We start from the raw sequence: 16,194 nt of genomic DNA, 5'->3' as shown, positions 1-16,194 counted from the left end.
TGACTTGAGGGCAAAAAAACCTGATCGGGACAACCCTACTTAATTATTTAGAGTATGATATGAATGAATAAAATAAAGGAAAATACAATAACAGATAGGTCTATCACGATATCTATATGTTGTACAATCTATTGCACTAAAATATTGCGGTAAAAGATATTATTGTTATTTTTATGCCACTCATTATTATATAATGCTGGAATGACACCATAAAATGCTTACAATGCAAGTACAGTAAAAGTTTAGATGCAAAAGATTCATGTTTTTGAAAGAAGTCTATTATGTATATAGATTGTGTTTGATCATCAATTAATTAAAATAGTAAAGTATTATTAGTTTAAACTGACTGTTTTCTGTTTTATTATATTTGAAAATGTCATTTGTTCCTTTGATTGTATTTATAGTAAATACTATAGTGTTTTATTAACTATACTGACATTGATACCTTCAATAGAGATAGAAATGTTGTACAATCAGCACAAATTTTGTTTTATTTATTTATTTTATTTTGACTTGTATACCTATTTTTATTTTATATATTTTGTTTTATTTTTATACATTATTTATATATATATATATATATATATATATATATATATATATATATATATATATATATTTTTTTTTTTTTTTTTTTTTTTTTTTTAATTGTTATTTATATATTTTTTCCAACATTATTTCACCATAACAAATCACAATATTAAAACATTATAAAGCAACAAAGTAAACATTGCCATACCTCATCAACAGGTAATCATTTTTATTCAACGACATTGCAACAGGGCCAATGTTTAGTTTATTTTTACTTTACATGCTGTCTTCATTTGGATTTTATAATATGTTAAAGTAAAATTAAATAAAAGCTTGAAGTTCTACAGTTTTAAATCAAGATATTAATATCATTAATTAAATAATAATAATTAATTGTATTTTCAATTTACAGTACAATAGTTTTATAAGAGTATACTGTAAGTCTTGTTGTGTCACATGTTTGTGTAAAGCAATACATAATACAGAAAAACAAAATGTTCGTTCGTGTCACATTTATTTAATATAGTCATCTTCTGTAATGTTTAATAGTCACATTACATCACATGTAACAATTTCTGTTTTCCAACCCTAAAATCAAGACCTTGTAAAAATGATAATTACAACTTTTGTTATACCATTCAAGATACTTAACTAAATTTGAAGCTTTTTTGGGGCCCTCGGGTACTTATTATGTTCACACATGTCTTCTTAAATGCAGTATTACAAGAATGTAAATTTATACTATAAGAAAAACCTCAGGGGTTGTTCTCATTACAAAAGCGGTCTTGTATGAATTTAATGAATAGATACTGACACCGTTTTACCCATACATCTGTTAATTTTAGAGGGGAAGGGCTGTTTAATCAGATAATAGTAATTATAGCAAGCCATTCATCAGAGCTGTATTGTCATATCATGACCACCTGTGTGTGTGTGTGTGTGTGTGTGGTTTCTCGAACCCCTCATCAGGCCACACTGAAAGCTCAGCAGAACAGAAACACCTCAAATTAACAAACCCCTGCTCAGATCCACCTCATGTGTTCGTTTGTTAAATATTTTGGTTCATTTGATTATAGTTTCAGCTACCAGTAGGAGTATATGACTCTAAAAGGTTTTTTATACATTGTGCTATACTACTTTGTCAAATCTAGCTAATTATAATTATCTATAAATATATTTACCTGATTACATAAAATTATATGGTTTATATGGTTGTTTTACCCACTTATAAATAATAAATAATAATAATAATAATAAATAATTGGCAAATAATAGCAGTAATAGTATTATATAGCAATATTTGTAGACCAATAATAGTAATATTTAATGTATTGTTATTGTTGAAGGCTAATAAATAAAATAACAAATATATAAAAGAATATTCAATCATTCTTATTATTATTCTTATTTTTACATTAGCATATAAATAAACAACATCACACGAGTAGCAGTGCGATATGGCTGTATATCGGCACTGGTGGGAGGCATGCGTTGCCTTAGTGCCCCCACCAGTGCCGATATACAGCCATATCGCACTGCTACGAGTGTGGTATTGCGTTTATACAACAGTTTGACGGTATGATTGTGTATATAAAAACAAAATCAAACATGGAGAGTCTCAAAAACCCTTTTGTATGAGGAACCACTTTCCGCATTGGATTCAAATCATAAGCTGACTGTTGAGCAAGCTGAGCAAGCATCTTTTAAACTTTAGATCTGTAGTCTGCTTGTTGCTGGCTGCATGTGGGCGGAGTAATACACAGGGTAAAGAGGCTGTACGGGTGCTGATATTACTTAAATATATCACTGCTATCAGACAATCAGATTCGAGAACCAGACAGAACTGTTGTATAAAAGTATATTCAACACATTTATGTGAATGTTTATTATAGGTAATTGTTATAAATGTTATAAATAAACTGAATGTGAATTACATGTAAGTGTTTATTATTACAACAAAATTAATAGAAACATTATTATTGGTAATGCTGTACCATGAGATATATATTTATAATGTGTTTTATTCTATTACTCAAATAATAATAATAACAATAATAATACCGTACAATATTCTACAATATCTGTAGTTACTTTTATACTTTATAAACATTATTATTGTTATTATATTAAAATTCTATACATTTTTCTAAATGTAATTAGAAATGTCGCTTCATGCAGTATCTACATAAATAGTAGTATTTTTATAATAATTATTATTAGATTTAGATTAGATTATTACTAGAATTTTATTATAATTTTTACAATAATATATTACTTTTTTTTATTATTTAATTTTTTTATTTTATTCATTATTCTTTAAAATAAAGGTAATACATAAGCAGTTTTTGAAATATTTATAAGGAAAAATAATCAATTGCTATGTTTTTGTAAGTAGTTTTTATTCTGTTAATGTCGGAGAGCAGAAAGCTTCTGGTCCAGTCTGATTTTGCTTCGTTTGTAGTGTTCAGCTCCAGACAAGAGATTTCTGCTGGTTTTTCCTGATTTAGCTCATCGGTAAATAAAAGCTATGCCATGTGGTTGCCATGACAACAGGTGGTTTTGCACGTCTGTGCCAACTTGTTAATTGCAGCAGTTGTCTATAGGCTTGTGAAGCTGCGCTTGTAAAATAACTTACAGATTCACTGTCACTTTCTACCAGAGGGCTTCCTTCTGACAAACCGCTGTCACACATTATATATGCAGGAGTTGGAGGTTCTGCATTACATAATCACATTAATGCATTCTTATTTCCTAGAAAATATCTGAGTGACTTTTTCTAAAAAGTAACACCATTTTATTAGTTTTTTTTATTTATAGACTGACATCTCCTCTGTGCTGTAGTTTTATTCACTTCACATTTCACTTTTGATGAAAAAGAGCTTTACATTTTTCAAAAATGTAAATTTTTATATATTTATTATTAAAAAAGCAAGCCCAGCCCAGGTGGATAAAAGAGTAGCACAACACATTTTCCAAAAAAGTAAAGTCTACATTTAGTTACTTTTTTAAAAAGCAATGCAAGATTATAATCTATTACTTTTAATTGAACAAGAACTGAATCACTCGTGTTTTCATTCTATCAGTGCTTTAAAGATTGTTGTGCTTTTTTAATAACTGATGCTACATTTGATCAGAACATATGGACAGGCAATAATGTGTTTTTTTTAATTACTAAATTATTAAAAATAATACAAAAAATAGATATTTCCTGCAAATTTTTATTTAACTTTATAGAGTAAAAGCACATTTATTAAACGATTAATTATTTCACCACATTTGAGATGATGCTATATTTTTGTAAACAGTTTTTCTAAGCATAAGATTTGAAGAAGCATTCACAGGGTGTCTGCAGGCATTTAAAAAGTCTTACAATGTCTTAAATGTCCAAAACTTAATTTTAGGCTTTAAAAAGTCTTGACTTCACTGAAATTTTGCCTTGTAGGTCATAAAGCATTTTAATCAGGTCTTCATTTTCCTTTGTCCATGTGCAGCTATCCAATCAGGCCGACACCCATCCAGTAAAACTTTTAACAAAACTCCATTTATTACTTTTATTTACCAATATGGTATCTTCCTGACAAAAACATTGGATTAAAAGTTCTTATTTATAGACCATATGTGACCATATTTATAGACCATATGTGACCATATTTAAGTTCTTATTTATAGACCATATATAGACCATATTTATAGACCATATATGGTGAGGAGGACACAAACCTGGACAGACTGTTGTAAATACATTTAGATTATTATAGTTTTCTAAGTTTATTTAAGTTTTCTTTAGTTTTTTTTTATGTATGTATACAACTAGGGTTTGCTTGTTTTACACATTATTTAAAATATGTGGGTAAGTTAGTATAATTAATGACTAATTATAATTTTTTTCATTGGCCAAGCAAACATCTTTTCCATTAGAAAAAATCCTTAATCATTAGCCCTGCATAAGTCTGAAATTTCATTGATAATGGTCTTAAAAATGTCTTAAAGTCTTCAATTTGACTTTGTGAAACCAGCAGAAACCCTGAATTAGTTAAAATAAAAAAATAATAATAATTAGATTTCTATGAATTATTCACTTTATTTCTATTAATTGTTTAAAACTTTGACCAGTAGTGTATGTACTATTTGTTGTTGTTATAATAAAATATTAATACTGTTGAAAAAAAACTGAAACCAATTTGCAACATTGACACTATCAGCTTGCAGTTTTAATGGATTTTTAATTGCTAAAGCTTAGTTGATGTCTTATTTTGCTGTATTCTCTAGTAATCTACCTATATATGTATATAACATTTATTTTTTCTGAATAGTAATGTAAAAAGAGGGACGATTTAATTGAATCTATTTGTATCAAGAACATTCTTGTTCACTTTTCACTCTCATTCATACCAGGAGGAGCTCAGCTTTTCAAGATGAACAATTAAATATTTCAAAGGGCTATTGATCTCTATTTGCCCTGAGATGTGTTTCAGTATGTGATTTTTCATCAATGATTTTAAACTGAATAAGGCTCTTTTGTTCTGACTTCAGTGCTTCCTCTATCTCTGGCCTGGTTTGATCATTTTAACTCTAGCTCACTGCTGCCACCCTCAGGTGTGGATTGGCATCGCTAAGAAAGCGCTATGCGTTTAACATGCTCGTTAACATCTTTATATACCATAACTCTTAATTGGTGCACAATGCTCAAAGTGTACCACTTAATAATCACATGCCAGCATTTAAACATTTGACCTGACTGACTTTATTGAAGAGAAAACGATAGATGGCATCTGTTATCTTCCGTTCATCATACTGTAAACAAACTAAAACTCTTCAGAAGAAAGAATCCTGTTTGCTCCTTTCTTAAAATAATAATTTGGATTATAACGTTTAATAACTCTGCGCTTGATCCCAAAGTCTCAGATTTTCTTGAAAGGGGGTTTTATAAGATTCATGAGTTTTTAAATGAAGAGTGTCTGTTTAATCTGAGTTTATACAGAGCTTTCTTTTAAACGATAGGAAGTGATGAAGCAGCTTGTGCAGAACTGTTATGCCTCAAAGGAAGATTATCCCTTCAGCAAGACTCTCTCCCTTCTTCACTGTCTTCAACTGTCTTTGGAGTTTTTTTTGCCTCCGCACAGGAAGATGAAAGCCACAAACGTCTGACATCTTCCTCATTTCACAGCATTTTACAGCCAAAGCTTCTCACAATGCCTTCATTTATGTTCAGTCTTAAAGTCCCCCTGAAATCAACATTAATGTTTTTTGGGCTGTTAATGTCAATATGTTAGTCTTAAAGTGATTTATAAGCTAGTGTGTTTTAAAACTGCAACACAATTCACATTTAGTAGATATAAGCATTCAATCTTTCGTGTCTCACTTATGAAAATAATAAGAATAAATCGTTTTTAAGACATCACCTAGCTTCTTATCAGATCTTCTGACCAATCAAATGTGTTCTTGTATGTGAAGCATCCCGCTCTTCAGAAATGTTTTACAGAAACATACATTATCTGTCCTTGAAATAAAAACCATGTATACGATGATTAACAAGTATTTGATCCCCAAAAGATGTCTAAATTGGACTGATAGTTGATTTCTGTGAGCTGTTCTGTAAGGGAATATGTCATTCATTTGTTTCCCAGATTTCTTTTCTTTATTAAAAACACTTTATAAATGTTCAAACCCTGTTATTGACCATGTCCTCAGCCCAAATTAACCTACGGCTTTAATAGTTTTTGTTATGATAAACACTGTTATTTAGGGGGGAAAAAACGTCAGAAATGGCCATGTTAAGTTGTTATAATTCAAATTAATTGATTAAAAACATGAAATTATAGATAAATTCCACAAATAAATACTATTTTACTATTGTCCCCATGTTTGTCTGTCTGTCCTGTCACATTTTCATTAAATTTAACATAAAATGCGTGCAATACACCTTTAAGGCTCATTTTTAGATGTAAAAATGTACGTTTCTGATAGAATGATAGAAGCAGCACAATACAGTATGAATTTGTTTCCGTTGTTTCCATTCCATAACAGCAAACTATAATGCATTAAGTTAGGCTCACCGCAGAACACTGATTGGTTTACAGAGAATTGTCACTTGTGTGTGCAACAAGCCAGAGAAACGACAACTCAGGAATTGCCATTTTTAAATTCACAGCCATCTATTTGTTATATATATATATGTTGTCTAAGACAACATAATAACACAATCTTAAACAAAGCTTGTTGTCATTTTGACATGCTAAGAAGCAAGAACATCATCTGCAGTATGTCCTCCATTGTTGTTTACGAGGCCATTCATATGTAGTGTCAAAAACATCTGTGAATCATAATTTCCTCTTGTGTTTGCATCTATTGTAGTATACTCACTCTGTGCTCAAAAACCAAGGGTCATAATGGCAGCCACAGTAGGATCTCAATAGAAACTAAACACAAACCAGTCATATTTCCATCTGTTTCAAGCTACGTCTATTTGCATCACATATCAACAGAACAAAACAGAGATATGATCACAAACTTTACTTGTAGGTACCATGTTATGGGTCATGATGGTATCATTGATGGTACCATTATGCTACCAGCACAAATCGATACATTTTCCTTTCTGACTGGTCTTTGAAGTAATTTCTGTCGAAGCACAACCCAGGCATGTCTCCTTGTCGTTTAGTAAAGGCTGGTTTATACTTCTGCATCGAATGTGCCGTTTTTTTAAAGTTGCGCATCAGCCATAGTGAGAGGTACAGAAGGCTGTACCAAGCCTTAATGCTATATTTCATTGCACAACAAATATCCAGCTTTTTGTCAAAAAAAAAAGTGTAATCATTCAACCTTGTGACAGCACATAAAAAACTATCAATTGAGCTGAATGAGGACTGGTTTCATGTTTATTAACTGCTCTGGTCTAGAGACATCATGTGCGATATGTCTCTCACAGTCTTCATGTTTCAGTTAAAATTATGTCTCAGTTTTGCATTTCATGTCACTTCAGGTATGTAGAGACATCTGGATGTGTTCTGCCCTGTGATCAACAATTGGTCTCTAGCTTTGTTCCCTGAGTACACAATACAAAACTTTTGCTTTGACTTTACGATTCTTTTTTTTCTTCGATTGGACCATTTTTCTCTTCAAGGTCGACTATCACTCTTGACCTTCTCTTTTGACTCTGTGCTTTAAGGGAAATGCTTGGCTGTGGAAAATGAATGAGAGTCATTTCTGCGGCTGACGGCTAGCACAGGCCTGAAGCCATGTTTCTGCTCTGTGCTCAGATGGTGCCGGTAAATTCCCTGTCCCTCGGGAATGTTTATAGGCCATTTTGTACCTTACTTGCAGCCTGGAGCACCTGGTTTTACATCAGACTCCAATGGTTGCTACATGTGCATGTTCACAGAGGCCTTGAAAACTGGCCGAGGTTTAGAGGGATAGTTCGCCCAAAATAATAGATATTTGTCATCATTTACTTTCTTTGTTGTTGTCGTCATGTTTGATGTTGTTGCTGCAAGAGTTGTTGGTGTTACAGTTTCATATAATAAAGGTCATTCAATTTTTTTTTTTTATATATAAATCTGTTATCGTTTGGTTCTATGGGTCTCGTCAATCAAATCTGATCTTTAATTTGTATTTTCTATTGGATTCAGGTAAGGTCATTGGGTGGGCCATTCTACAGCTTGATTTTCTTTCTCTGAAACCATTTAAGAGTTTGCTTGGCTGTTTTGGATAATTGTTTTGCAGAAATGTCCACTCTGGTTTTATTTTCAGCATCCAGATAATGTAGTTGTCGGACTGAAGTAGCTAATATTTATTTACTATGAGGAAGGGCAGAGGGTTGCTGAAGAACTACTAAGAGATTTCAGCAGCTCTCTGGGCTTTCACTGCTTTTCTACACCTCTATTTCTTCATGTGTTCAATACTTTTTTACCTGTGTCATTTCATTTTATTATGCATAACTTAATTTGTAAAGCAATTAGATTGGGGGGGTGGGGTTGTTTGTTTTTTATTGGGGGAAAATTCAAGTCAACGGCACCTTTAGTAGTATGCTTTCTGAGAAAAAATGGTGACGTTCAATACTTTATTTTCCCTGCTATAATAATAATAATAATAATAATAATAATTAGACTATTTTTATATTTTTATATTTTATATTTTTAATTTGTATCTAATAAAGCAACATCCAACCACAACAATAATAATAATAATAATAATAATAGCTATTTTTGTGTTATATATTTTAATTTATGCAATAAAACGAATACTGTATGTTACCCTTGACCACAAAAAAGTCATTAGTGTAAGTTTATGTAAATTTTCATTTATGCATTATCTAAACCTGAAAAAATAAGTTACTTCAAAAAATCCAACTATTGGGATTTTTGTCTTTTTAAAGTTGTCTAAATTAAGTTCAAAGAGAATTGTACAAGTTTTGATCTGCTTTAAATATAAAATTTATCTTCATGGAATATTTTTTACATTTAATATTCAATTTATTTTTGGCATAAAAGAAAAATCTATCCTTTTGACCCATACAATGTTTTTTTTGGCTATGTTCAAAATATACCAGTACAATATAAGACATGGTCCAGGGTCAGATAAATGGATGGCTGGATAACTTTTCACTTGACAACATCACTGCAGACTGTAGGCAATCTCCTGTCCATGATATTGCATAGCATGTTCGAGCACAATTAGAGGAATTATCCTGCTGTAATTGGTGATTTTGGTGAACGTCAATCACACATGCTGAAATCTATATGACGATGCTTCTGTGGCTAATTTGAAGCATTAGCATTCAGTCCATGCATCCGATGTGCTAAGATGAAGATGAGGCTTTATTTCTGATTGAGCTCTTGCCTTCATAATCATTCTTCCTGTTGACCTTCAGCTCAACGGTGTATTTCATACAGCAGATTGACATTAATACAATTATAATTTACACTTTTGTTGACGGTGATGGATAACTCTGGTTATTTGCCACAGGACTTGCTGTGTCTGTAGGGCTTCAGAAAATAAATGCAATGCATTTGTTAAAAGTTAATTGAAATGATTGTCTATGATGCATAGTGCGTCCAATATTGTAATTTATTGTATAATTACATAATTTTTTGTTGTTGTTGCAGTATACAGATAGCTCTGTTGTAATAGCATAATGTGCATTTTGCTTTAAAATACTTTTTAATTTTTTTTTATAATTCATAAATTAATAATAAAGAATTTGTAATTATTCATTTATTTTCTGATGAATAATAATTCATATTTAGTATTTTTATGTAAATTTAAATGTTTTCATTAAGCATTTGATCAAATCATTATTAATCTATAGTATATGTAAGCTATTGATACTAAATATTAAATATGAATGCCAAAATTTGAAAACTAAAGTTAAATGTTATTGATCGTGAAATCATATCATTATATTTAGATGGTATTTTGGATTAATAGATGATGTTATTAGGTTAATATATTATAAAAATATTTTAGAATACACACTATATAATAATTTGATTATAATCGTACTTAATATAAATTAATATAATGGTAATTATTTTGTTGTACACGTTTGGTCTGCTTTGTCCATTCAGGCTCAAGCATTGGCATATCTTTGTTTACAAATCTACGTTGGGTTAACTCCCATATCTACAAAATTACATTTGTAAAAAACCTATCCTTAGCTATGGCCTTCGGTCACTGGATATTTATTTACTGTCTGTTCCTCAAGTGCAGACTGAGATGGGGAAAAAAGGCTTTTAAATACGCAGCACTTTTTGCATAAAATAATCTACAAACAAAGTTGCTGTTTGAAGAATTGATTTCACTAAATGCTTTTAAAAAGAGTTTAAAGGATTTACAAATTGATTGTAGCTTGTAGATGTTAATTATTCAGGTTAACTGTCAATTGTTTTTTTTTTTTTTTTTTTTTTTTTTTTTGTTGTCTGTTAGACCCATGTGACATGTACTTCCTAATCTTGGCCAGGACACTCTTGAAAAAGTGTTTAAAAAATGTTAATCTCAACATGTCTTTTGAGAAAATAAAGGTTATAATAATAATAATAATAATAAATTATCATGGAAATACTGAGATTTATATTTATTCTAATACTGCATTCAGAAATTAAGACAATTCATAAGAAACAAACTATTTTATGTATTTAATAAATTGAAAAAGAACATACTTATACTTTATATAAGAATATCTATCATCAGTCTTTGAGAAAATAAATTATCATGGTTTTTATTATTTAAATTTAATATAAGGAATGACATGGAGACTTTTATTTTGCTGAAACACCATTTTAAAAGGCATTTAAGCTAAATGATTTCAAATGAATTAGCATAAGTTATTTATGTAATTAGAATATAGATGGACCATTAGGAATTCCTTCTGTTGATTCAGATGCACATCTCTCAAGCTGCTGTCTAAATTCACATCTGTATTCTTTTAATTGGTTTTTATGCTAGTAAACTTCACCTCATTTCACTGCTACTTGTACTAGCAAACAGAAAACATTTGTTAGGTCAAATTCTGTCCTTCACCTCTGAATAAATCCAGTGTCAATGTGTCTTTGGATGCGGACACAAGGCTGCACTATTGAGCCCAGTCTGGCTGAAACCCACATTCCTCTGAAATATGAGTGGTGTTATTCATTACCACACTACGCAGCTGTTTATGTTCCTTTCCACATATTCCCTATGGAAGAATTAATGATCCTCAAAATGCGGAGACTGATTAATATACAAGCTTATTTACACTCTGTTGCTGCCATGAAATGAGAGTGCTTTCGCAAACACTTTGTCATCTGCTTTGCTAATGCTTCATTAACTAGCACATACATTAGAAACTTTTGTTTTGTTGATTTCAAATTCATAGATTTCTGTTTCTAACTTGTTTTCTTTTTTTTTCCTAATCTTCAGACCACCAAAGCTGCCTGTTGTGGTCTCTGGAGTTGTCACTAAGGTAGGTGTGAATGTCCGTTCATTACTGCGTCATAAAATGGAGAGGTCAGGTCATCCCTCGTTCAACAGTTAGAGCTTTGCTGATCTACACCAGTGTGTTTAACTTTCTCAAACTAGCTTAGAGCAACTAATGTATTTAAATTGTTGTTTGTTTTTAAAAGGTCTAATATAATTCTGATACCTGAATAATTAATCAGGCTAAATATTTCTTTATAGTATTTAATAAAATGTAACTAATTTAATGGTCTAACAAAAAATGCATGTATGTATATATGTATGTATAAGTGTACACTTGAAAAATAACAAATGCTGGGTTCCACAAAATTCCTTCATGTTTGCTCAACACAAATCAATTTAAAAGGATCTTAATTGTGTATATATTACACTCATACATTCATCTTATTACAATATGAAAAATGTCATATTATGATTTAAGTGAGACTTTTCAAGACTTTTGGCCAGCGGAGAAATTAAAATGGTCGTGCCCAACTGAGTCTGGTTCTCAAGGTTTTTTTTCTTCACTCCCATCAGGTGAAGTTTTTTTTCCCTCTCCGCTGTTGCCACTGCCTCGCATGGTTCAGGATTGGTAGAGCTACGCATCGATGAATTGGCTCTTCAGTGTTTGAACTCTCAGTAATGATTAAATCACACTGAACTGAGCTAAACTGAACTGAACTGAACTTAAACACTAAAACCTGAACCACACTGTTCCAGTTACTGAACCACACTGTTCCAATTACTATGACCATTTATGTGAAGCTGCTTTGACACAATCTACATTGTAAAAGCGCTATACAAATAAAGCTGAATTGAATTGAATTGACTAAAATTATCACTGTTGTCACTCATTTTTAGAAGCACACTTAAAGGGCCATGAAACCCGCCTCTTTTAGTTAATGTCCGTCTCAGATTTTTTTTTTATACATTTTTAAACATGTGCAAAAACAGCTGCACGGATATAGGCAATGTGTCTGAATTGTAATGAACTCAACTGTTAACAGACAGGGGGAAAAAACATGCAAAAAACCCTGTGGATTATGGAAACAACGCATAACTTTACAACCCTTCATGAACGGTTAAATACTGCTTGCCGTGCGTGGAAGTGGTCTTACCCAGTCATTGCATCTCACAGCTTGGCAGGTCTACCTTAACTTCAGAAAGCACATGCTCTCATAAATAAAAAGCTGGGTTTTTTCATAGGATAAGAAAACTTTGCTATGAATAATAATGAGAAACCGACAAGTCATTACTTCATAAGCAGTCGCTATGATCCCGCCCCAAAAATCATTTTAAAGATTAAATTAGCTGACAAAAGCTCAAAATTATCCAGTTTTCCCCACAATTAAAGCTGACAGGTGCTGACAGTGTCCTTACTGATGCTAAACACACACAAATCTGTTAAAATCTCAATTAAAAGTACTTGAGGGTGTCTTGAACCTTTAAGGAATTTCAAGTCAAAGTTTCAGAGCACATACAATATAGAACCAAAAATATTCAAACTTGTAAACTTGTTCTCTGCAAACAAAAGTTTTTGTTCAACATTTATTTTAATGTATAATTCACTCTATTAACAAACCGTTAACTACGACCTTTAGCTCAATAAACTACTAATTAGCTGCTTCTAAATAGTTGGTAAGGTAGTAGACTATTTAAGCCAGGGATGCCCAACTAGGGTCCAAGGGCCAAAGTTGGCCTGTAGTAACCTTTGATTTTGCCCGCCATCTAAGAATAGAGGAAGAATGATGGGCATGGTTTAGAGATTGTCATTTCAAATCTAATGTAACCTTTTGTTTCCTTCCTTTATTAACTGAAATTAAATGGAGTAAATGAATCCTATTTAAGCTGCATATTGTATGCATTCCATGATACACCGTGAGAGAATTCATGAAATGGGAGTAAAACAAAGCAACTGACGCAGGTATGTCACTTAATGATGACAATAGGCAGATGTAGTACGTCTCCATTCATACTACTCGCATTCATACTGTATAGAACATACTCCTCTAATGGTCGAGTAGTACATTTCAGTAGGTAATTTCAGATGCAGTCTCAATTTGAATGTGTACACTGTAATTCTGACTGTACACCCGACACATGGAGGACAAGTCAATGCAAAGGCAGATTCTGCTTGACTAGTGTATTCATCATTGAACTCCACAGTGTTATACATGTGATTGTTTATGTTTTTATTGCAGTAAGTTTTCATTTTAAATGTTATACTGCATTAGCAAGATGGCTTAAAGTTATGTTTTCTATTACAAAAAGTTTGGGCGCCCCTGGTTTAAATATTGGGAGGATTAGGGATCTAAAATAAGATACTTTATAAGTGCTAATAAACAGTTAATTTCTTAATAACATTCAGGTATTAATAATATTAATAATAGTATTAAGATTGATTATAGTTAATAATAAAATCCAAAGCGGTGCTAAACCTGCTTATATCTAAAATCCCTCATGCTCATCTGATGTTCAGACACAGATAGATGGTTTCTCAGATAAAAGCGTTTCCGTCTTGCGTCACATATTGAGATGATGATATGAATGATGAGGTTTCCTGAATGTCTCATCACATTGAGTCCATTTCCAGCCTGAACTGACCTTAATCCTCTCCGCCGCCACACGATTGGCCACGTCTCAGGATTTATTATGTTTTGATAGATACTATGACTAAATGCATCAATCTGCGCGTGCAACATCATGAGAGGGACATTTTATTATTAAATGTGAATGTCAAATGTGCAAGGGTTTGATTGCATTTCACTGCTATTACAAGTGACTTTGCAGGACGATGCACATGGAGTCTTTTACTCTGGCGTTGCTCTCTTTTTCCTTTCCAAGTGATCCAAACTGCTTCTAGTGACACAATTTATGCAATATTTGTTCTCTAAATAGTCACATCTGAGGCTCTTTTTGTCCTCCGGCGAGCTGGTAAGCAGACAGAAAGCTGAGAAATGGCTCGCTTTTGTTCAGTGTTGGCATGTGGCACATCTTGGACTGTCCATCCCATAATCTACTTCAAAAGCTCCGCATATTTGCTCTGAAAGACTCACTCATACAGATTAAAGCGGTGTTGAAGAATGTCTGTGACCGCTGCTTTCTTGTTATTTGGGCATCAGTTGACTGCATTCAGATGCTTTTGCGTGCCGTTTTCTTTTCATCTTAATAAACTTGAAACTAAGGCAGAAAAGGGGCTTTTAACTACACTGCAAAACATGTAGTTGATATTAATCGTTGTTTTTAGACGCATCTTTTTAATCAACGCTTAAATGTTTAATGCTCTTTTTTTTCTGATCTTTTCTGTAATGCTTATGCTCAGCTTTCTGTCTGCTTGTTTATTATTGCTCTGTTGATTTTGATAGCTTACAACAAGCAGTGTGGTCAATTTCAAATACATCGTTTTTTAATGACTTCATTCACCATCAACATTCTACTCCACCTAAAAAAATCTAAATGTATTGTGCATTTTTTCTTCATAATTCAGTACTAAATATCATTCTTAGGCTGCGTCATTAAATGAAAAAGTTAGTCAGATCTTTTTATATTGGGTGTATAAACTTAGTTCAAGGTTGTCCGAACTCAGTCCTGGAGGGCCGGTGTCCAGGAGAGTTTAAGTCCAACCCTAATCAGACACACCTGAACCAGCTAATCAAGCTCTTACTAGATATACTAAAAACTTCCTGGCCCTCCAGGACCGAGTTTGGACAGCCCTGACTTAGTTGATGTCAGAATTATTAGCCCCCCTGAATTTTAACCCCCTCTTTATTTTATTTTTCAATTACTTTTAAACGTAGAAGAGATTTTTTTTTTTTCTACACATTTCTAAACCTAATAGTTTTAATAACTCATCTCTAATAACTGATTTCTTTTATCTTTGCCAAGATGACATTAAAAAATATTTAGCTGGATATTTTTCAACACACTTCTATACAGCTTAAAGTCACATTTAAAGGCTTTACTAGGTTAATTAGGTTAACTAGGCAGGTAGGGTAATTAGTCTACAGACCATTGTTATACAATAACTTACCTATCAAAAAAAAATAGCTTATAGGGGCTGATAATATTGACCGTAAAATTGTTTTTAAAAATTAAAAATTGCTTGTATTCTGACTTCAACTGTATTTGTATACACTCAAATAAATGTTTCCCTTGGATGGTTTGATTTTGAATGAAAAATAATCTGATGTAACTTTTTATAATTTGTTACTAGAACTTATTTGCTAGATTTTTAACTGAAAGTGTGGTCATCGGTTATTCATAAACTGTAATTCAATGGTTACCAGCATTTTGGAAGTATATTGGCTCTATTTTAACGATCTAAGTCCAACATCAAAAGCACATGGCGCAAAAGCATTAAGGACATAACTATTTTCTATTACTGTTACTATTTACATGGCAGAGTTTTTAAACGGAAAAACTGAACACTTCTCTAGTGAGAATACATTTAAACAAACAAACAATCTGCACGAGGATAAAGAATGGACCTCCTCCATTTGGCCTCTTTACTTTGTCTTTACTCTTTACTCCTTACGTGGATAAGGAAACGGTGTTGTGCCCACTCCACTGAAGACATTCATTAGCTTACATATTTAGTTTCATTTGTTAAGCGCAAAGATTTATTTTTAAAACTATTTCTAAATTCATTTCTAATTTTCAGCAAATGAATAAATGAAAAATAATAAAGATCTGTGATCAAAAAACCAAGAGTTGTATCCAAACACATGTCTT

The 16,194-nt window shown here is 31.9% G+C and overlaps 1 protein-coding gene across 1 annotated transcript in view; it reads left to right on the top strand.

Moving 5' to 3' along the window:
- Nucleotides 1–16,194, top strand: part of dap (death-associated protein) — a 32,337-nt gene that overhangs the window by 14,922 nt on the left and 1,221 nt on the right. Inside the window, 1 exon segment of the mRNA NM_131572.2 lies at nt 11,428–11,470. Within this exon segment, the coding sequence (NP_571647.1) occupies nt 11,428–11,470 (43 nt within the window).

Source organism: Danio rerio, chromosome 24 (assembly GCF_049306965.1).
Source record: "Danio rerio strain Tuebingen ecotype United States chromosome 24, GRCz12tu, whole genome shotgun sequence".
Classification (NCBI taxonomy): Eukaryota; Metazoa; Chordata; class Actinopteri; order Cypriniformes; family Danionidae; genus Danio; species Danio rerio.
This window is presented reverse-complemented; position numbering and strand designations above follow the sequence as displayed.